General features: G+C 42.8%; 1 protein-coding gene across 1 annotated transcript; it reads left to right on the top strand.

Moving 5' to 3' along the window:
* The first annotated feature begins 233 nt into the window (after window positions 1-233).
* Window positions 234-842, top strand: LOC146199217 (uncharacterized). Its single transcript, XM_084592074.1, has one exon. The coding sequence runs from the start codon at window positions 234-236 to the stop codon at window positions 840-842; it is 609 nt and encodes a 202-aa protein (XP_084448200.1).
* The last annotated feature ends 21,338 nt before the right edge of the window (window positions 843-22,180 follow it).

A 22,180-nucleotide genomic window follows, 5' to 3' on the forward strand; every position in this document is an offset into this window, starting at 1 on the left:
GTGACTAAAGTTCGAGGCCCGCAGTAGCAAGCAGCTGCCTACTGCCTTTCTCCACACGGGGCGAAGTCCAATTGTGTAAGCGGAGGGTAGCGTCCCCGGATCAGCCAACTCATTAAAAATAAACGAAGAAAAAGCTAAAGCAGTACTCTTCCTTCCTAAAGGAAAACAAGTACTTTACCGCCCCTCGTTATACCTCAATGGCAGTGAAATCGAGTACGTGGACATGGAGTACGATGACATGGGATGCCCATGTTAATAATATTGTGTTGACGCTTTCTAGAATTGTCGGAATTAATTCACGTAACAGGATTATTCTACCTATCAAAACTAAAATTACTTTATATTATGCATTTTTTTATTCGCACCTTAGCTATTGCCTCCTTGTCTGGGGCCATACAACGGTATCTAATGTCATTAAACTGCAAACATTACAAAAGAAAATGCTTCCCGCAATTGTCAACGGGACGTATGATTCGCCTACTAGACACATTTACCTACATTATAATATTATACCTTTCAACAAATTATTTGAATACAGATTCGCATGTCTCTATAAATCAACGATAAAAAAGGGTGATTCATTTTTTTCTGAAATTGTTCCTATTACATGTCGCCACTCATCATACGACATCAGACTGCAGAGTAGATTTGCATTACCAAAGTGCAGAACTAACTATGGGTTTTGTATGTTGAGATTTATTGTGCCAAAGTTCCTAAATACCCCTTTGAGTGACCAAGTGAATATTATGTCTTTTTCTTCCATTCGTAAAAGCTTTATTCAGCAATCTATGCTACAGTTATGTCAATTGTGTTTGAACGTGCTGTGCCACTCTGCGTTATAGCCTCACGGTCTTTTGCGTCTATTATTGCTGCCAGTTATGAGATATGTTCTGTCAACCTTGTTCTGTAGATGCACTTGTATTCATTTTTTTTTTTTTTTACCAGTGGTTGTTTTTGCCTTGTGCCTACTGCTGACTTGTAGGGGTGGTGAGGCCCGTCAAGCGGTGCATAATTCACTGCTTTTTTCTCACCATCCCCAGTTTGCATGTACAAACTGAAATAGACATTGATTAATTGATTGATTGATTGATTGATTGATTGATTGATTGATTGATTACTGTTCACTGCTGCACCTGTCAGCCGGATGAACCACGACTCGGCGTGACGTCTTTTGAAAGGGTTGGTCTCCACATCAAGTACGCTCACCTCCTCAAAGGCGATTTTGTGGTCGGCGCGTTCGCAGTGCTCGGCGAGGGGGTTGCTTTCCGAGTTAAATTGCTGGACGTCATTTTTGTGCTGCAAAATCCGCCGACGGAGATTTTTCGCTTCCGATATACGAGGCCGGGCACTCGGAGCACGGGATTTTATAAATAACGCCTGGTTGTTTTTCTCTGGGGATACGGTCTTTTAGTAGCGATAGAAAACGGCCAACCGTTGAGGCAGGTTTGTGCGACACACAGACGTGTTTGCGCAGGATGCGTGCAAGCGCCTCACTGGTTGCCCGCCACCTATGGGAGCACAATGCGAGAGCGCTTCGTCGTTTCCGTGCTGACCGACCCTAGCTCGACAGCGGGAAGCACGTTGAATAAAGGCGGGTGTATAGCCCCTGGTTTGGCAGGTGTTGTAGCTTTCCGGCGTTTCTCTTTCTTTTAAGGCGGGCTCTCGGAGACCAGTTGTAGTTGTTATAACCGATAATGCGTTATGACAGCTTTGCTACACGCTGTTTATTATAGCATAGAAAGTATACAAAGTCTGATGGCGCCACGGCCGTTTAATGTTATATCGGATATACCATTCTATCTGATATTGCTAAAGGCAGATTGGCTGTACTACCATCAATAAATTGTAGATTCTGTTTGCAAGTGATACGCATGACGTGGTCCGCCTGATACTCGCGAATTGCGTTTTTAAAGAGCTTTCACTCTCAAGGAAGACTTAGTACCGTTAACATTTATTCAGATCTTGTAGGCGTGTTTTCGAAGCGACCTGAAAGCTGCGGTAATTTAAAGCGTATTTGGGATGCTTTGCAATTTCGTTATCGTGAGCGAGAAATGATCTATTGTCGGATTGACGATAGTCCTATCTCAGGCTTATAATTTATGCGTTGAGGAAGAAGAGGAATAACTTTTATTGCGTAGTTTACTTCTCTTTCTGAGCTGAACACTCAGACAAATGCTCCGTGTGCCACCACGATCTTGCAAGACTGCTAGAGCACCTTCCGTTGGTTTTGCGGGTTGGTGCACGTAAAAGCGGCCTAAGGAAGAAATATGAGGGCTCTCAGCCCATAGTCCCGTTCGCCACCGCTATTTTCTTGGCACGCTCGATCAGCTGGCGGTGGTCGACTAGCTTCGTGATGAACAAGGCGCCTTTCCAGAAGGGGGGGGGGGGGGGGGGGAGTTAAGGATGGAACTGCTCTGGGGTGATGTTGTGCAGGTCGAAACGCTATGCTATAGCTTACGTAGGAGTAGTTGGCAGAGGGGGTTTCTCTGGGTAGCGAGTAAAGTAGGAACTGGTCTTTATGATAGATGTGGAATAGGTGGGAGTCTAATTTTGACGCTATGTTACAAATTCGGCCTTGATGTGTGCTTAGTGAAGTGTTGGCATTGTTCTTTGCATACGGAAAATTTATTATATGGAAGTACGCATGGAGAGCCGGGCAGGGCGCCCTTTGTGTTTGTTTCTTACTCGACTTCCATCCACAGCACCCGCAAGTTTGCTGCCTGGGCGTGCGCGCGCACCCTCCTCTCTTTGCCGGAAAAGGAGGCACGACCAAAGGTTCAAACGATATGAACAGCGGGTAATCTAATTGTATCTAACCGTGATAACACGCCGGAATCCTACAAAGATAATGTATTCTTCGTGAAGGCGCATTATATGAAAGACGAATACAGGTGGCTTCAGGTAAACAATATGGGTACTGCAAACTTGTTAACTAAGTATGTTGTTCAAAAAGAATAACCAGAGGGCTACGCGACGGATCTGTAGCGGCTACCAAGGCAACGTATTTCTATTCACTCAAACAGTGACGTAGTAGCATGAAGAGCCAGAAACCAAAGGTGCAGCTGCCTCAGTTTCTACGCCTAAACATCGTCACCAATAATTTTAGATGCATTGTATATATTCTGAATTAAAAACCAGCGTTGCGTTTATGCTTAAGAGTAAGTTACTCAGAATTCTTATGACGAGAACACATGAGTCTCAATGATTCCTATTCGATCAGTCATCCTAGTGCCAAATTAGCAAAGAAAAAAAGCCTGAATATTTTTGGGTGAATTTTCTACGATGTAATAATTTATATGACCTTTCTTCTTGATCAACCGAAATGAGCGGCTCTCAGGACTGAGATGCGCGCTCCAAATTCTGCACACTATGTTAGTACCAGGTTAATAATTGTTTACACAATACCCGCGACTAGGACACAAGATATTATGTTGCAATTTTTGATGTCGCACCGGAATTGATAACATTTATAATGGAACGAAATAACAGAAACTATCCCAGCCCGATTGCTCATGGACACCGTATAGGTGACAAAGTAAATTTGCTTGGCTGAATTGTCCAACGAACATTAGAGATGTTTTACGTATTTTCGGCACAAACACGCGCGAAGACGAGTTTAATTTGCATCCAACAGTATAAGCCCACTAGTTTGTGACAGGCTGCCATTCAGTCTATTCTGGCCATGCTTTGGTTTGGTTTGGTTAATGGGGTTTGACTGTCTAAAATAGATTCAGGCTATGAGAGGCGCCGTAGTGGAGAGCTCCGAAAATTTTGATCACCTGAGATTCTTTAACGTGCACTGACATCACACAACACACGGGAACCTTGCTTTTTGCCTCCAGCGAAAAGCGGCCGAACTGATGAATTAGACCTTAGTTTCCAGCAAGGCGTTTGTGTTACTGTTGCACTGCTGGCACTCGCGCGATGACTACAAACAATCAAACTACAAGCGGATGTTCCTATTGTGGCATATTTTCACGGTATGTCTTCGTCCTCGCAATGCTATGAAAAACAAACAAAAGAAAAGGCCCGCAAATATTTCGCAGTACGCTGCATTTCCAGCTACTGTGATGAAAGAGACCCTAAAAGGGCCTTTCGGTCTTATAACAAAAACACTGGCCGAGCACTGTGAGGTCTTCCCCACAGAAATAGGTGTTATGTCGACATATACGAGAAAGCCACCCGTATGACATAAGGGTCTCCGGAAGGAACCTGCGCTTCTGCCTTGTTTCTTATTGTGTGGCTGAGTCGGCAGCCTTCGCCTGAGACCCGTAGCTTACGGTAGGGAGGAAGACATGTAATTCATCGTGGCACGATAGAGCGCGTTCGTAATGGGTATTTATGCCATTCTCATCCCCCTTAAAGTAGTAGAATAATCATATGTGCAGCCTTTGTGTGTAGACAAGCAGTGAGCCCCTCCTGTTGCGGGGTATGCTTTTGTGCGGAAGGTTATACGGAAACCTTTGTAAATCTAAAGAGTGGCGTTTTGGATCTCAATCATAATATAGTGTAAGCAGTTTTTAGTCCCTCAGTGGTTTTCTTTTTCACAACTTAAACGTAGGAGATTTTTTAACTGGCGAACAAACAACAAAAGAACAAAAAACTGCTGCAAAAAAGCTGCGTTATTCAACAAAACAAAGTCTCCGGTCGCTTTTTTTTTTGCCGACGAAAAATTAGTAGGCTTCTAGATTAACTGAGAAAATAAGACTTCGGTGGGTTCTTAATTTAAACTTCTTGCACCCTAAACTTTTCAAATATGGAATATCAATATTTTGTGGACTTTCAACATAATAGTTAAAATTGTTGTTAAATATGAAGTTAATAATTTTACTGAATTTAGAACATTGGAGCTTAGTTGTATGAAACCGGCCGCGCATACATGAGGTAACGGCTTGTCATCGCCGTGAATCGTAACTGCATAGCACGCAACCGACTAAACTACATAAAACACAAAATCTCGATATATCAAATTGAAAATACCAAAATGATTTGTGAATATCTTATTCAAGTTATATTGGCTGATGCAAAACCCAATAGCTCAATATTAAAAGGTACTCACAGGCTCTTACGTCATGCCTTATGTGCAATGCAGTAAAAATACAGCAACATTAGTATGCGCAGCTGCAAGGTGAGCAATAAGAAAAACCTTTAACATGAAAGTATCATATTTCAAAAGCAAAGCAGATTAAGCAGTAAGTTAAAGAAAACGTCTGGAAGAAGAATACAGAGATGGAGGAGTGCCGAAGCATGCAGGAATTCAGAAAGCAGCTTTCGTAGAAATGCCGTAAACGCGTCGATAAGCAAGGAAGACAATGCCATTAGCAAGCGACAAAATACATTAAGGTAGCTCTACATTTGAAACAGTTTTGAAAAGAAAAACAGAAAATAAGCAGGATAGGAGTTCACGTGGTCAGCCCTGAAATAGGAAAGTGTTAAAGTAATAAAGAAGAATTTAGTGTGAGTGCTGATTGATATTATTGTACCTTGAAAAGAAAGTGGCACGCACTCACTGCGACTATTGCGCAGGGATGTGCGTTAGCATTGCGATCCGCATCTAGCTCGCGACATGAATTCGAACGGAAAACATTCAATTGTGTACCTTCAAACTGCGGTTTTAGCTACTACGGCTCCTAGGCACTGCGTGGAGCATAAGAGTTTGTGCGCAATACGCTAACAAGTACAACAATTCCGACAAATTTGTTATCGTCATCATCACCATCACAGTCTGACTACACCCATTAAATGGCAAATGCCTCTGCCATGTCCCTCCAATACCTGCGTCCACTTGGCTACACCACTCTTCTCGCGTGTTAAAATGCTGCACTCTCACGCTATGCATTGTACGTCGTCGTCCCCATAAACTTAAATCTCTGTGCAGATGGTACCGCACGTCTTACTCGTCTGCTTAACTGTGTTAAAACCCCAACATTTACTCTACGACAGCGGTGAGTAGCATTGGAGTCTCCTTCCTCATGGAGATTTTGTTACATTCTCTGAAGGACTATCATTGCTGTGTAGCCACTGTAGATCTCTTCCAATATTTTCTCACATGGCTTATCTGCACCATGATTCCTCAAAGACTCCATCACCGTTGAGGTTTCGACAAAGTTGAAAGCGTTTTTGTAATCGATATGCAAACGTATAGGGGTTTTGGTATATTCTGAGCATTTTTCCATCGCCTGGCTGATAATTTGGAGATGATGTATTGTCGGTTGGTTGGTTTGTGGGGTTTAACGTCCCAAAGCAACTCAGGCTATGAGAGACGCCGTAGTAGAGGACTCCGGAAATTTCGACCACCTGGGGTTCTTTAACGTGCACTGACATCGCACAGCACACGGGCGCCTTGCTTTTCGCCTCCATCGAAAAGCGGCCGCCGAGGCCGGGATTCGATCGAGATGATGTATTGTCAAGAAGCCTATGCAAAGTATGGCTGGTCTTTTGATTGATTGCATTTTAAGGGCTTCTTAATTCTAGTAGAGATTACATTAGCAAATAATTTGTACGTAAGGAATAGTAAGCTGATAGGTCTGTAGTTTTCCAAGTCTCTCACAAATCCTTTCTAATGGATCACAATAATGCTTGTTTTCTTTCAAGCTTCCGGTACTCTCGACGTCATGAGGCGTTACATGTACTGACCGGTCTATGTTTCTAAAACGGTTCGTCAACGAAGCTGTAGTTTCCTGATGCCCCCCATTTTTTTCCTTCTTTTTGTTGTTTCCAAAGCTCTATTTACGTCATCAGTTGATGCCGGCGGAACGGCAGTTTGCTCTGCACTATTGTCACTTTTATTGTCGCTCTGATTACTTTGGTTGCTGTATTGATCGCTATAGAACTCATCAGCTACTTTGACCATCTTACCCGTACTGGTAATCATTTTGCCTGCCTTGTCTCCTAACGCATACTTATGATATATACGTACGCCTAGTTTCCTCTTGACCGATTTTAGTCACCCGCCATTGCTAAGAGCATGCTCAATTATCTCATATTATACTTTCTTATGTCGGATACTTTACGCTTATCGAACAGTTTTGATAGCTCTGCCAGCTCTGTTTGATAGCTATACAAACAGAACTTAAATACATACTGAAAAACCTCAGTTGAAAACGTGTCACCTGCGGGACTACTGCTTTCGTGTGCATGCGCGTAGAAGTCTTAGGCGTCGTTGCCTAATTTTTAATACGTATCGCTACTGGCCACAGTCACGGATTTCCCCGATGTCTGTCCAGAGCCGCTCCATCTCTCTCCCTCTCTCTATGAACACAGAGCTCACAGTTCGCGGAGAGTTCACAGTCGCTACCAGTACTTTTAAAGCAGCGGCTGCTCCACCCAAGCGATTAGGAAGGCTAAGACGAAGCGACGTATGCCGATGAACTGGACGAAGTTATAAAGTTATAGGTAGCGCATGACTATGTTTTTTGTTTTGGGTTTAACGTCCCAACGCGACTCAGGATACGAAGTAAGCCATAGTTGAGCGCTCTGGAAATTTAGAACACCTGTGATTTTTTTTTAACGTGCACTGGGGGGGGGGGGGGGGGGGGGGGGGACATCGGACAGTACACAGGCATCTTGCTTTTCGCCTCCATCGAAAAGCGGCCTCCGCGGCCAGGGTTTGATTTTGCGTCCTTGGGTCCAGCGTTCGAGCGCCTTAACCACTGAGCCACCACGGCGGGCCATGACTATTTTTGGGCAAGTAAATATACATCGACACTGGCAACGCTCAGTATCTGTTAGAATTACTGACACAAACACATAAATATATAGTAGCGGGAACGTTGCTCGCAATTTCACGCATTATATTCTTAAGCGTCCGCATGGTTTTTGCTGTTTCAGTTTTGCGGTAAGCTTGCCAGTTAGCTGGCTGTCTGAGTGCTGGAAAAAGCACGACACTCTGTCCCTAAGTAGCAGCTTTTCAATTCGTCAAGGGCTCCTTATTCCAGCAGACTCGCTTCATAAAAAAGGCCAAGAAAAACCGCTAAATATTCCTGACAGCAGCGTCGTGAAAAAGCAGCTTAGATGCTCAAGACAGATGACCCCGTAGCATATTTGATGATCGCCACGTTGCAGGGCACTATATTGTCATGCGGGGAGTTGGTTGAGAATTTGCGCGCTGAAAACGTAGTACACGCATACTACGCATCACTGGCACAGTTAAGAGGATTGGCTGTTAAAGCTGGGCCTGCAGTCGACCGTACGGCCAGTGCACTAGCGTCACGTAAAAACTCAATGGGCTTGATAATGTAACCCAGGTGCAGTCCGCAGGAGAACAGTCCAAGCCAAGAGTCGGCTTTACGCGTCAAGTTACAACGATAGCAGTGCCAGTACCATTGTGGATAAGTCATCATCATCATCATCATCATCATGGTCGAAAAGTCTACAGATTCATCTACTATGTAGTCAAGCGAATAATGACGGTTGTGAAAAGTAGTGGTGTCAACGAATCACACATTCCATCGATAGCGTACAAGGAACAGAAAGCCTTACCAAAATTTGAAATGGGAAAAGCAAGAGATGAGGACCAAATGAGGGCAGATATATTGAAGGGTGATGAAAACACCGCAGTTAGAAAAACTTGCCATATTTCATGCTGAAACCCTTGTGACAGCAAGTGAAACGGAAGCTTGGTTGGACGCTAACAATGCCTTAATCCGTAAAACAAGGGTTTTTAAGCATTTCAAGAATTACTGACCGTCCAGCACCTTTCCAGTTGCTTGCAATATATTTATTACGACATGACTAATATAATTTGAACAACCTTAATCAATGAAAGTACCATGACGGCTTACAGAAAACGAGTTACTCAGTAACATATCATACTAAGCGCATCTTAAAAAAAGAAAAGCATTAGCCTCGGTGTAATATTCATGTGTCACGGAAGCATTGCGTAACAAGAATATGAAGAGACGTGTGTAAATGTGCGGTAAAATATCTGCAGTGGTTACACAGCGACCACAGTTTTACCCAGTGAAAGTGATGAAAAATCAAAATAGCAAAGGAGTTGAACAGGCAGGTACGATCTCCTTGCTACTATTCACATCATGCTTATGGGATGTATAAGAAGAAATGCTTTGGGAGGAAACGGGGATTAAATATAATAGAGAAAACCTTAGAAAACTGCAATGTTATAATGGTGTTCCCTCGCAAATAAAATCAGGAACGTCTACCAAAGCAAGATCAATGACCTTACGATCATTCTAAAATTAATGTGAAAAAAACAACAACTAAACTAGCATTCTGTAATCTCAGAAGGAAACAGCAGTTTACGTTAGGCATTGTGGCTAGAGAAGGGGAAAGGGAACACTCCTATTAGGGTAAATAGTGATTGCAGATCCGAACCATTGGAGTTAAATGACTAGAAGAATGGGGTGCAGCGCACTTGGGAGGCTCTCTCAGGTGATGAATAGCAGTTTACCAATATCTCAGTAAGGAAAGTAGAAAAGAGCTTATCTTGCCGGCATTAATTTACGCAACAAGAAGGCGGAGGCTAACTGAAAAGGCTGACACCTGTTGAGGACATCGCAGTTAGGTATGCAAAAGATGCCGAGTGTAGCATTAAGAGAGAGGAAGAGAGCATCATGAATGAGGAAAAAAGCTCGAGTCAGCGATATCCTCGTCGAGACCATGGAGGATAAATAGGCTTGGGCAGATTATGTAATGCGAAGGTAAAATAACCGCTGATCGAGAACTGTAACGCACTCGGTGGAGTAGATTCCATGGGAGGGAAGCGTAGCAGGGGCACATAAAAGTTAGGCAGATGGAAGAGGTAAGAAAGCTTGCGGCGATAAGGTGGCCGCTGCTTGCACAGGATAAGTTTCACTGGAGACCTTCATTGGACGTATTTAGGCTGACGACGAAGCATTCTTTGTGGCGTTTGGGAAGTAGCTACATAGAATGGAAACGCAACTTTTGACGTTAAGAGCCGGCTCGCAGCACGTTTTTAAATGCGTTAGATCAAGACCACCGCCACCTTCACAACCCTCCACGCAGAAATTCCAGATCCAAACAAAAGGATAAACTAGCTCAATGAAGGTCTGCTTGGAGTCTTAATATAATATCCAAACACACTTAGTGCACACAAGGATGCCGCAAACTCATATGGAAGTTTTCAGTGCTCCAGCAGGTATCACAAGTTCCTCCTGAATATAACTGAAAAATAAAAAAAAAAAGATGATCGCGTTTTCATACAGCGTCGTTCATATGTGTCTTGCTGTTGTAATAACATACTTTATTTTTTGATAGTACTCAATATTTCCCTACGATTAAGTTACGTACTGAGTTTATGTTCAAACCGAAACTCCATAAAGAAACTAATAGCAATGGCCATGCAGCGCTGAAGCCTTTTAGACGGTAAAGTGAAAAAGCAGTGAGGGCGACAAAGTGCCAATGTTCACGCATGTGCAATAAAATGTAAGGCATAGGATTGGCAGTGACAATGTATTCCCGCTTCATTGGGGGACAGGCGATTACTTGATAACAATGTTAGTTGGGTAGAATCAATTATAAAATAATACTTTCCGCATTGTAATGGCTTGGCGTGAAGCATTATAGTTGGAAGGCTCAGTTCAGTCATCTATCTGACCCTGCGGCAGAACACATAAAGTGGAGCTTTGCAAGTGAAAGGGCTACTTCTGAATATATTCTGTAGATAGGCATATACGGTCAACCCCTGCTCGTACAGTCAAATAAAAATGTTTCTCTGTAAGCTTCGTGCCTGATTATTTTAGCAGACACAGCCGAGCTGACGCTGACAAATTAGCATTAACTGATAACAGGTTTAGATAACTTCAATCAAATCAAAGCTTTAGTATAACCTTAATGTGCAGTTATCGTTCGAAAATAATTTTTAATAACTAAGTTTTGTTAGTTTATTTACGTGTACTGGCTTGTAAACGTCGATTTCCATTTCCGGGGGCTGTTTCAGCTTTCAGTTAGAAATATCTCATGGTTGTTTTATACGCTTCTTTCAATAATGTGCAGAAAGCAACAGGATGAGTTTCATAAGAAATTTACCAGATTTTATCGACGGATTTTTGTTCGTTCTTTACTTTAGCCGTTTCTGTGTTCGCGTCGTTTGCCGCACGGGTGAAATAAATATATTGGTGAACTGTTCTGAACTTCGCGGCTGGTAGTCTATGGCACACTCCTAAAAAAAATTATGCCTTATACATATGACATGAGTGACATGACGGGGCTGCAGCAGAGCAGCATTAAGTTGCTGAAACTGCCACATCAGCTTAAGCAGTACCGCGTGCAATCTGAAAGGTCAGTGTTCTGTACCTCAATACACGCCCCTTTACCTCTCACAGATACGAACACTTAATTTATTTCTGACATGTGCGCTTTCAAAATTTCGTTTTGCATAAAGGAAACGTCATGCATTACACTGCAGAGGTTATCCTACGTTGTGCACGATATGGTCATTGCGAAAAGTGCTTCTAGATGTGGTTAGTTGCAGTTGCTTGAAAAGAACGGTGGGCCACTAAGACTCCGGAAATATTGCAAGATCGACCTGCTGCTGTCCGAGCACTAAGGTTACGGAATCCAGGGAACGGGTTCGGGTTTTAAATTCTTCCCGGCGATTGTCGCCTTACAACTCCGCTTACGAGGGTCGCTTATCGGGGCGTCCTGATAGGCATTGCGGATAATTCGTGTCCCCTCATCACGAAGCCCAGCAACACGTTGATTCGACGATGCCAATTCAATTAGAGGTAAGTGTTGTTTGAACAACACGAGTGATTCTTGAGTGACATTTATTCCAACTTTGTCTAGCAAGAGAAAAAAGCGCGTAACGCTGCTTATGGCGTGCATTAGCCGTCATAGTGACCGTGTTTTAAAAATTGTTTTTTATCACGCCTGTTGATCGATGTTGCATTTAAGTTTCGAATGACAATTATCACAGAAGTACGAAATAAACTCATTAACATAGGTTTAGGACTTTACGGTTTCAACTTGTGTGAACCAATAAACGTGCCGAATCATGTTCTGAAAATTAGGTTTACACCTAGAAAGGTCAACACACCATTGCGATTTCGCTGCTGAATACGAATTACGCTGAACCAAAGTGCAAAATTATCTAAGTGGGAAGATCAGTTGCTTCATGTAACGGTGTTTATAGACGGGCAGAGTAGTTAAGTGATTTCAAGCTTTGCTGTGCTAGCATATCCTAACTCTTCTGCTTGTCAGTAAGCACCTCATCCTCGCCGCTGGCTAACCACGGGCTGTTTCCTCATCGTGATTACGCACTTAGAGCAGTCAATTGGTCGATGGGCTAATATGCTGCATGTAGTAAACTTACACAAATCCGTACAGGGTCATCCGCATTTACGGTGAACATGCAAAAAGGTGTCTGCTCTCTTTGGAAAGCCGGTGAGTTTTATTCAACTGCACGCGGGAGGAAAATGCTAGCACATGGGAATCAGCACCCCCAGGACCCTGTGTACATGCTCGAATTTGGTTCAATTTCCGGCTGTGTCGGACGTACTGGTGCTTCGAAAACAGCGACCACCTCCTCGCGTGTTCAGCCCAAGGGTGGGCGACACTGTTGATGGGAGTCACGAAAAAGTACCACGTTCTGGCTGCTACAACGACTGAACGGCAGTTCTATCGCTGGCATCAACACGCAGACAACCCAGCGACAAATATGTCGACCTAATTGTTAGAAGGAAACCTCCACTGGTGTTTTAGTGAGCTAGCATTAAGACCCCAAACTTTGGCTCTTCGCTGATGCTTGTTATCCAGTATTCCTCCCTCACGTGCCTATGGCAGGTGGTCGGGCACTCATTGGTCGGCAGTTTGTACGACGCTACGGGACCACGTGTGATGGCTGAACTGGACAGCACTTTTGAGATGTGAATCGGACTGACCGGGAGCTTTGGTTCTCATATATCCCAAGTCAGACATGTGCTATATACTCCTAGGTTTCCCAGGCACGTTCAGACGCCTCAGCAGAAGCGGGCTTTACGCCTATGTCGGGTGGTCTTTCGCATATTGCGGTAGATTACAACATTACGCTAAGCAGTATGTGCGACCCTAAAACGAAGCGCTAGCTCAGATAGTTCGCGTTTGACAGGCAGGAATGTTGCCAGTACCGTTGAGGCGTACACTCGTATTTTACCATACAGGACTAACATATTAGGTCAACTAAAAAAGTTAGTTATTCATTCTTCGAAAATATCATTTAACAAATAATAAAAAACGACGCTGGAAAATATTTTCGCGCCGAATATTCAACAAATAAGAACCGAAAATGCAGCTCCTAATTATAACCGTAATAGTATAGTTTGAAAATTTGCCTTGACTATTCATCAGAACCATCAAATCAGCCTTGTCGCTTGCATCCATACTGATGTAACGTTGTATATTATTAATCTGCGAATAAAGCTAAACCTGGACTGAAGGTAATGCGGCTCGAAGTTTGTGCTCAACAAAGGTCAGTTCTCACTAAAAACACACGTTTCACAACGTACCGTAATTCGTCTCTTTGCTACGGCTTCGCTCGGTATTGCACCAGTATATAGGACAAAATACGGGAAATTAATTTAAAATGATAAACCCACTATAGACAAAGTACCATCTTGCGTGTCCCTATTAAAAATATGCTCAGATGCAGTAATTATATGCTACCAGAGAGGTATGTGAAGCGGAGATCAAGCTCACCTGAGCGTAGGTTCGAAGAGAAGTCCACGGTCTTTTGGCAGGTGCTTTGTTGACGCTGAGCTGCACTTGTTCCATGAACTGGTAGGAACCTCCTCCTCGAGCAATTTGGTCGTCGCTGAATTCTCCCGTGTGCCAGCTAACCGATCGGCTTTTCTGCCAAGGATTTGCGATAAAAGGGCAAATAGAAAACCCTGAAACTGAAAGTCGTAAACGGGCCAATGCTGTTCTCACGAGTTCGGACACACGTTTGCTCCTTCAGTGGCCACCTGTCAGCCTCTTAGCCAGTGCACGCCGAGGGCCAGATGACTTGCACAAAACACAGCCCGGTGTCGAGGTGCTGAGGCGAGCGGCGCGCCTGTCCCTGTCTCATGTCGATGAGCAACTGGTGATGCCTGAGCCCCAGGGACGCGCGACAAACCCTTTTCTTCCTCTTTCCCGCAAGCGCACTCTTTCCTAAACCCCCGCGCCTCGACGTGCTCCCCACGTTTCACGTGGAAGCTTCTGAAGCGGAACCCACGTGACGCTACGCGTCTCCATGACAACCGCCGAGCTGCGGATGAGGCTGCTCCCACAACGGCGCACAGGTGTCGCTTTCTCCGAAGAGCTAGAACGTTCGAGGGAATTAGGTCTAATAGAAGGACGAAGAAAACACAAGCAGCGGGACGCCAAGAGCGGAGAGAAGACTGCACGGCACTGAGAGGCTGTGGTTGATTGAGAATAGCTTGCATGGCGGCGCTGTTCCGGCTGGCGAACGTTGCGTAAGGACTACGCCGAAAGGGAAATATGATCCATGCGCTGAAGACGTTTTGACCCTGCGCTTAACCCGTGTTGTTGACGGCCGTATACGGCTAAATCGTTGCCGCTAGTATTATTGCTGCGATGACCGGGGAAGTGCATGAAGAAGAATACAAATTCGGCTTTGTTTACATGTGCTTTACATTGTGAACAAGGAAGCCGATGCTGTACCGTTTTCCGGTCACTGTGAAACTTCGGCGAACTAGCCGGTGTTGTGTTAGCGCGAGGATGGGTTTGGGGTGCTCGTAAATTTTTAAAATTACGTCGAACTAATATGCGTATAACTCTCCTTATTTAAATATATGCTGCAACTCTCTTGTCCACACCTAAGGTTTAGTGGTGTGTTTTGAGACGGCATGCACGCAACACGCACATAGACACAAACATGGGCGTGAGCGCACACAGAAATGAATGCCTCCATGAAAGTGCGTGAAAATGTGCATCGGTGTGCTAACAGGAGAGAGAAATTACAGAGCGCATGATGCGCTTTTCTTTCGTCAAATCGACCCTGTAAAATCGACCCGAAGCTCTTTTTAAACTGGATCCCCAACTGTCCTTCAAGGTAAAAAAAGTGCAAACTTTTGCTGTTTTTTTTCTGAGCAATGTTGCTAAGTGAAAATTACCATCAGAAGCAATATTAATGGGCCGTATAGAAGCGAATGGAATCATTATAATTAGATGAACTCTGCATTAAAATGCCGCGAACCTTTGTAATCTTTATTTGCTGCTGCTGACAGCCGCAAGCATGCGCCTTATCAATCTGCTTGTACCGTGCATAACTATATTTTGCTTGGTTTCGTTTGTTTACACTGAGTGTCGTATAAATGCGGCTTTATAATTTTCTTGATCGCTCAGGATTCGTCGAGATGTGTTTAGACTGACTGCAGCCGCTCGCACTTGCTTCGACATTGTTTAGATTGTTCTAGTCACATTTGGCGGTTTTATCTAAAGGTTTCTTCAGCGATTATAAATCAAGCGCTGATGAGTGCCACGGGTATTTATAGTTCGACGACAAATGAGCATGCCTGCTACTTACGCCGCCGCTGAACTGCTTAATGCTTTTGCGGGCACATGTAACCCAATAAAGAGTTCCTTTCAGTGCAACACTAGTCTCTTCGCTTGTCGCCTTATAGGCCCTCCCATCCCCACGTGGGAGTAACTATACTTATTCTGCTGAACGGGTAAGGCAGCAGGTGGAAATTCTTCAGCATGGACGCTGTGTTTAAACTGATAATTTTCGAAAATAGTCATTACAAGCATTGGATATAACCATCCGGACTTAGTTGTTCTGAAAAAATATGCGCATGCTTTGTGTTATTTTGGCGAGTCGTAAGAAACGCCGCACGAATTCTTTGTAATGTTTCACCACCATTATCGTCAACATTAGAAGTAAAGTTAAGGTGGGGTGAGCCTTTGAGAACGAGTTTTAAAAGTGGATTCATAGTAGTCGCAACAAGAATTACGGCTATCAAATATGCTAGCAGCCATCCAAATTGATGTGGATTGTGAGTGATCGAAAAATTAGATCGAAGTTTTGCGTAGTATCGTTTGTTTGTTTTTAATTCATTGACACATGTATGTGCCTTTCTTAAACTTTATTACAAGTTGAGCCTTGAAATCTTTGCGATATCAGAAACGGACATGATACTTGAATGCCACTGGAATTCCTTTTTTCAAGCAAACAAATATCTGTGCTGTCAAATTGCCATCCAGAAGTGAATTATTTGTACTTGTAAAGATACGAGTTAATCCCTGCTATATATTGTAGTCCTGTAAAAGGCATTACTTGACACCTGTAGTGAATGTTCTAGCTTTAAACCTCATAGTTCCTGAAATAAGAGATGAAAGAGCCTCCTAAAATAGTTTTTGGAGAAAGAATGCTGATAAACCATCGAATCCCACCTTTCTGCTTGATACTACAAGTAAAGAGGATAGAAGAAAAGCATTTATAAGTAATTTATACCAGTGTAATATGTTTTCGGAAATCTACAATAATGCTCTGTCGGCCAGTTGCGCGAATGTATCAATAGATCTTGTTAAATAAATCAAACAAATCCTCTGAAACTTCTGCTCTTTTCCGCTCGACGTTAACGAGAAAAAAGGTCAAACGGCATTTTTAATACCGTGGATACATTAATGAATATATTTCCCGAAAGCCAAATTTTGAAACGCCGTCAGAAAGGTGCACTGGAATTGTTTTTTAAATGTCTCAGAAACTGCGGTTTTTAGGTTGCATGTTCGTATCACGTCAGGGTCACCAAATATGCGACGCACGATGGTTCGGGCACCGCAACCTTATTCCGGGGCTTGTATGAAGGCGGTAATCCAAGCTCCAAGGAGCTGGGGATGATCACTGTCGTTATAGCCAGACGCTGGATGTGTTCTGATTTGCTCGCGCTCATGTAGGCTGAAGAGGTGGCGCTACAATTTATTGCTAGATAGAGATACCTGCAAGTGACCTCCAAACAGTTCTCTATTTAGTAAGTCAGTAGTGTTTAAGAATATTTCCTGCCCTGAGTCAGAACCTTTTTACTTAAGTGCAAACGATGGGAGGAAGTGACAGATAAGACTCGCGCAATACGACATAGTTCACAGCCAGCATTTAACAGAAAAAAAAAAAGCATACATAAATGTAATCTGCTGTAAGTTTCATTTCACATATATACGAGAGGGGATTAAAAAAAAAAACAAAAAAGCAATTTGGTTCTTCAGTGCATTAAAAAAGAGAATCCATAATTGTATTTTCCTTCAACGTACCTAAAATCTGGAGCTTCTAAAAGACTGGCCATCTTTTTTCTTTTCTTTTTTTGATGTCTGGATGTATAGACTTACTAAAAGGTCAGGTTTAACGCACCCTACACTTCTCCGATATGGTGAAAGCGTATTGTATCACTGTCCACACTAACAGATTGCCTTGCCGCCGGGATTGTTCGAGATCTTTAATTTAGTGCCGAAACTTGCTATTTCAGCATTACCTAAAGGTGGCGAAATTGCGCATCCGAAATAATTAATTTATATTTAGTAGAGAGAGAGCCAATTTAATCCTCGTTTGTTATTGATCTTGTACGATATCATAATCACTTACACTTCTCGACATGACAGAAGTGCGGCGAATGTACTTTTGAAATCTTTCTGTGCATAATTCGCGTCGCGGGATTTAGAATGTTAAGAGCAGAAGTCCGTGCAATACATCAGTACGGCGGCTCTACCTGAAAACGCTCCCTTCTATGCGAGCTTGAAAATTGCCAGGCATTGCTCAAAAAAGTTCTTCGACATTGAAACTTCGTCACATTGTCCATTGTCCAGCTTCTTATTATTAGCCACATCTGTGCAGTGAAGGAGACGCTTGTGAAACCGCATACATTGACGCATGCTTTTATAAAATAAACGTTGGAAATTTTATCGACTTGAAACTGAAGCTTGCGAATTATGGCAGCCATATATTGATATTGTGTCGTTGTATAATAGCGCGGCCGCAGCTTTATTGAAATTGCGTTCATTCTTCTTCAAGGCATGGAAATGCTGAAAAGGCTTTCCTCTTGATTGGGTACAAAGGAAAAAGTTTCATCAGGCCAAAGTCACGCAGTCCAGTCATGGCTGTCACGTAAACAGGGCTTTTATATAAATGTCGGTTGTGGTTACGAACACACTCTCCATGGAAAACTCTGTTCTTAAATAGCACAGAACGCGAGTCCCCGAAAATACAATTTCCGGTTGCGCAGTCCTGTGTCTGACTCGTGACCGTCGTCGATAATTTAGGATTGACGCTGCATTTCCTATTTCTCTTATTTGAATGCTTTTTTAAAGTTAAATTAAACGGAGAGATATTACTAAAAAGATGTTATGTTGCTGGGGCATAGGAATTTGAGTCCCTGATCTTAAGATGTACCAATATAAATATTTGAAAAAAAGTTCTGGTAACTTCGCCTTGGGCAAACAGGTGAAATAATTAAGAAACTAGTGCCTCGTGCTACTGCAATCTAGTCTGAATGTTGCACACCTGAATTCTTAGCAGGTGGAATATGGAAAACTTACACTAAAAAATTCCACAAAAGCTCGGCCAAAACTCTAATATAGTGTGAAAGCGGTGTAGAATAGGTTGCCTATAACTTTGTGTAGTTGGCTGAAAAAATACATATTTTTCCCCAAATATACCTTTGCTTTTATTGCTTGACTATGCGACTGTAGCGCCGGGCTGCAAGAGTTGCAGTTGTTCTGCAACAGGTTGTGACGTAGCTGTTTTATAGTTGCGATGTATATCAACGGGCTGCTATGCAGCTAAGCAACCATTGCTATGCAATCTCTCCGCAAAAAAAATACAAGGTTCAGTTACCATCGGTCGTTTGAAATTATGGACATTTCTTAGGTCCTTCCCTCGGCCTTTGCGGACCTCCCTTAGCATTACCAGCTACGCCTTCTTTTTTCATTTCACAGCCTACCTTGCACTGCAGTTTCTTCCCTGACTATTTCTACTTTCTTCCTGACAGTTGGCGCTGCATTTGTCATTTTATTTTCCGTACCTTGCTGCGCTGTTCTCATTTGAAATGTAAGTTCTTTCGTCACCTCTCAGTTTCAACTCTATAGCCACACTGATTGGCGCTAACAAAATTGTTAATGACAGAAAGCCAGAAATCCCCCAGGTGATATCTGCGGATGTACTGATTGTTGTTTTAGAGGTTTACGATATGCCAAATGAATTGCTTCCATAAACTTCCTGTAGAAAAATATGCTTGTGGGGAACTTCAGAAATTCACAGAATTTCATGAATTCAGGAATGCATGGGAGTTCACATTGTAGCTCTTACGCTGTTAACAACTCGTCTAGACATGTTTGTGAAAAAATCGCTGTCCCACAACAGCTAACGCTCGAACATTTTCTGACACACAGTGACAGCTGAAACCATCTTTGGAGTTTTTTTTAAATTTTCTTACCAAAAATGATCTTAATAACATGAATAGGATCATATGCTGAGCGAATGTTCCTTCTTGCAAGTTTATTTTCATAAAAAAGTGACTATTTCTGATCATGTGGCACTTTTCGTCATATGCAGATGGCGAATTCTCATCTGAGTGCGTCGAAGCGCATTGCTGTCCGTCATGAAGTACAAAAAACGCCTTCATTAGAACGTTTTTACATAAAACCTAAAAAATCCACTATGTCGCTGTTCATTTACCTTTTTGCCTCAACTGTTACGGTCGGTTGTCGTAATGAGTCGTAGCACCCACGGGCAGCACGGCCATCGTTGATTTATAAAACTGCGGAAAGGTAGCCCGGTGAACCGTACTGGTAACTCAAATATATCGTCTCACTACCGCTAGCGAGCCCACGCAACCACACATAACGATTTAGACATTGCAAGGCAGCGCGCAGCAGTTTTGACTCCCACGCCGCAAGCGACGGATAGCAATAAGAGGGTGTACGGAGAAGCGCTTTACATAATGGAAGTAGGCGGTGAGCAGTGACCTATGCTTCTGAAGTGCAGTGGTCGTTTCATCAGAGAAGCCAGTCACAGACAATGCGAGGTCGTTACGTTCACAGAACCCGACTCCACTAAGGTGCGAAGGGCCAGCGACTGCTTGCTTGGAGACATGTTTTACACGATGCGCATAACATGGCTACAGCGTCAGTTTGAGTTCGTCAAGCAATCGTTCAGCAATGCAGTTGTTCAGACGGGTAGGTTGGGACATTGAAAAATATTCCTAAACATTCAAATGGTATGCTTATTTTGTTATCTGCAGCGAAAAATAGAGGGAAGAAAATATGCGAGAACACGAGAGAGATGAATTCGTTTACTGGCAATTAAGATATACTGAAGTCGAGAGGGAAGTGTCGCTCATGTCAGGATGAGCGAGGAAGCTATCAAGGGCGAGACGGAATTCTGCAATTTCGTAAAGCTAGGAATCATAAAGAAGAACAGAAAGTAAAGATGCGCACGACCGAATATGAATACGAAAACATTGTCAATGTATGTGAATATAAAACGAACAAAAATCAGCGCCAAAAATGGTCCAAGTGTAATTGCAGGGCGTCATTAATCGAAAAGTAACACGATAACGGAGTGATAAACGTACCATGCATTGCGTGAGAAGTGCTATGCAGATTTGCGAATATTCTCAAAAATTCTGGGCAAGAGCACTTTTCACCGCGACGTAAGTGATCGTTTTCTGTTCTTTATTTTTTTTTTCTCAGTTCGTAAAATTTCGCCACTACAATCAGCATGCCCGCAGATCTCAGTTCGGAAGACTGGCAGCTTTTAGCTTTTAACGTCATTCCCATCGCGAAAACGTTTCCATTGCTTTCTTGGGGCAGCTTCAGTTACTCTATGGGAACTATGGCCAAACTGGAGAATAAAGTTCTGGTTCGACATCAGAAGACTGGCATTTTGTTCAATATTTTAATAAGCTTTGGTGCCTTAAATTATTTTACGCTTGCTTCGCAAGTAGAACTGATGTCCAAGAAAACTGTACTGAAATAACTAAATTCTGTCAGGAGAGAATAATTATGATGAGGTTGATAAGGAGAAAATAACGACGTGACAGGTCAACCGACACCAAAATCAAAATAAATTTCCGAAGGTAAAACGTTAAACAGTGTTAATATTGGCAGGGAAAAACGCACATAATATATTAAGCAGACAAATGGTGGCAACTGACGACATCTATACCGCCAAATTGTATGCAATTAACTGTAATTCTAGGTGCCTACTGATAATTAAGACATCTATTGCGGCTTCCTTTCCCCCCAAAATAACGAACAAAAATATGGCTGAGGTTTAATACCATTTAAACCTGGGTATATCAAGCGAAATGAATCTGTATTGCAGGATTTAGATTGCATAGAGAAGAGGTTCGTATGCTGGCATACGCTGATGATATTGCTGTTTTCTGCTCTAATTACCAAAGCATTTTGGAATAATGAATGACCTAGGACCCCGCCTATCTTCGCCAATGTAACGTGGACAACAAGTCCACCTAAGTACTTAGGTGTCCCTCTGGAATTTTACGCTGACAGTGAGCCTTATTGGCGAAGTAAAGCTGCAGATGTAAGAGAAAAAACAACAGGATTTGGTGGACTGAACCTCTCGATGTTTGGACGTGCCAAAGTTTGCAATCTGTTCTTGGACAGCAAGCTGTGATACGTGATGCAAGTGCTACGCTGTTCCCGGGTAAGTGTGCAAATGTTGCATGGGGTATTGGCAGTAGTGTTTGTATCGGGTTCCTCTTGAACAAGTACCAGTCGAACCAACTGTTTCGGAGGGTACGTACTAGAGGCCTTATCATCTATTTGTGCGACTGTTAGTTAACCGTTTTATTTTCTAAGGGGATAATAAAGACCTCTTTTTACGTGCTGTTATTTAGTTGAGAGTTGGCTGAGGTTTGCCTGAATTTGTCGTTAAATCCCACTGTATTCAAGGGACTATTCGGAGGTACTTGAAAAAAGTTGTTCAAGCTTGTCATTTTCTTTAAACACAGTTTTCAACGGATTATCTTTATCTTGTGACATGGGAGAAACCTGGCAGAGATAAATGTGATTCACTGTTCGTTCCACCCTTGTAGAGGACTATGTACAATGCAGGCCCTGGTGAAGATATTGTTAAAAAGAGTTAAAAAAAAAGAAGAACATTACTCCCGCAGTGCAAAATTTTCTTATTTCGACTACATAGCGGTACTTTGTTATTTAAAGCGTGCTTTGCAAGAGAAAGAAATTTTTGTCTCATAGGGAAGTCCACTGT

The sequence above is a fragment of the Amblyomma maculatum genome, chromosome 2 (genome assembly GCF_055883805.1).
Source record: "Amblyomma maculatum isolate TAMU_Amacu chromosome 2, ASM5588380v1, whole genome shotgun sequence".
In the NCBI taxonomy this organism is placed as follows: Eukaryota; Metazoa; Arthropoda; class Arachnida; order Ixodida; family Ixodidae; genus Amblyomma; species Amblyomma maculatum.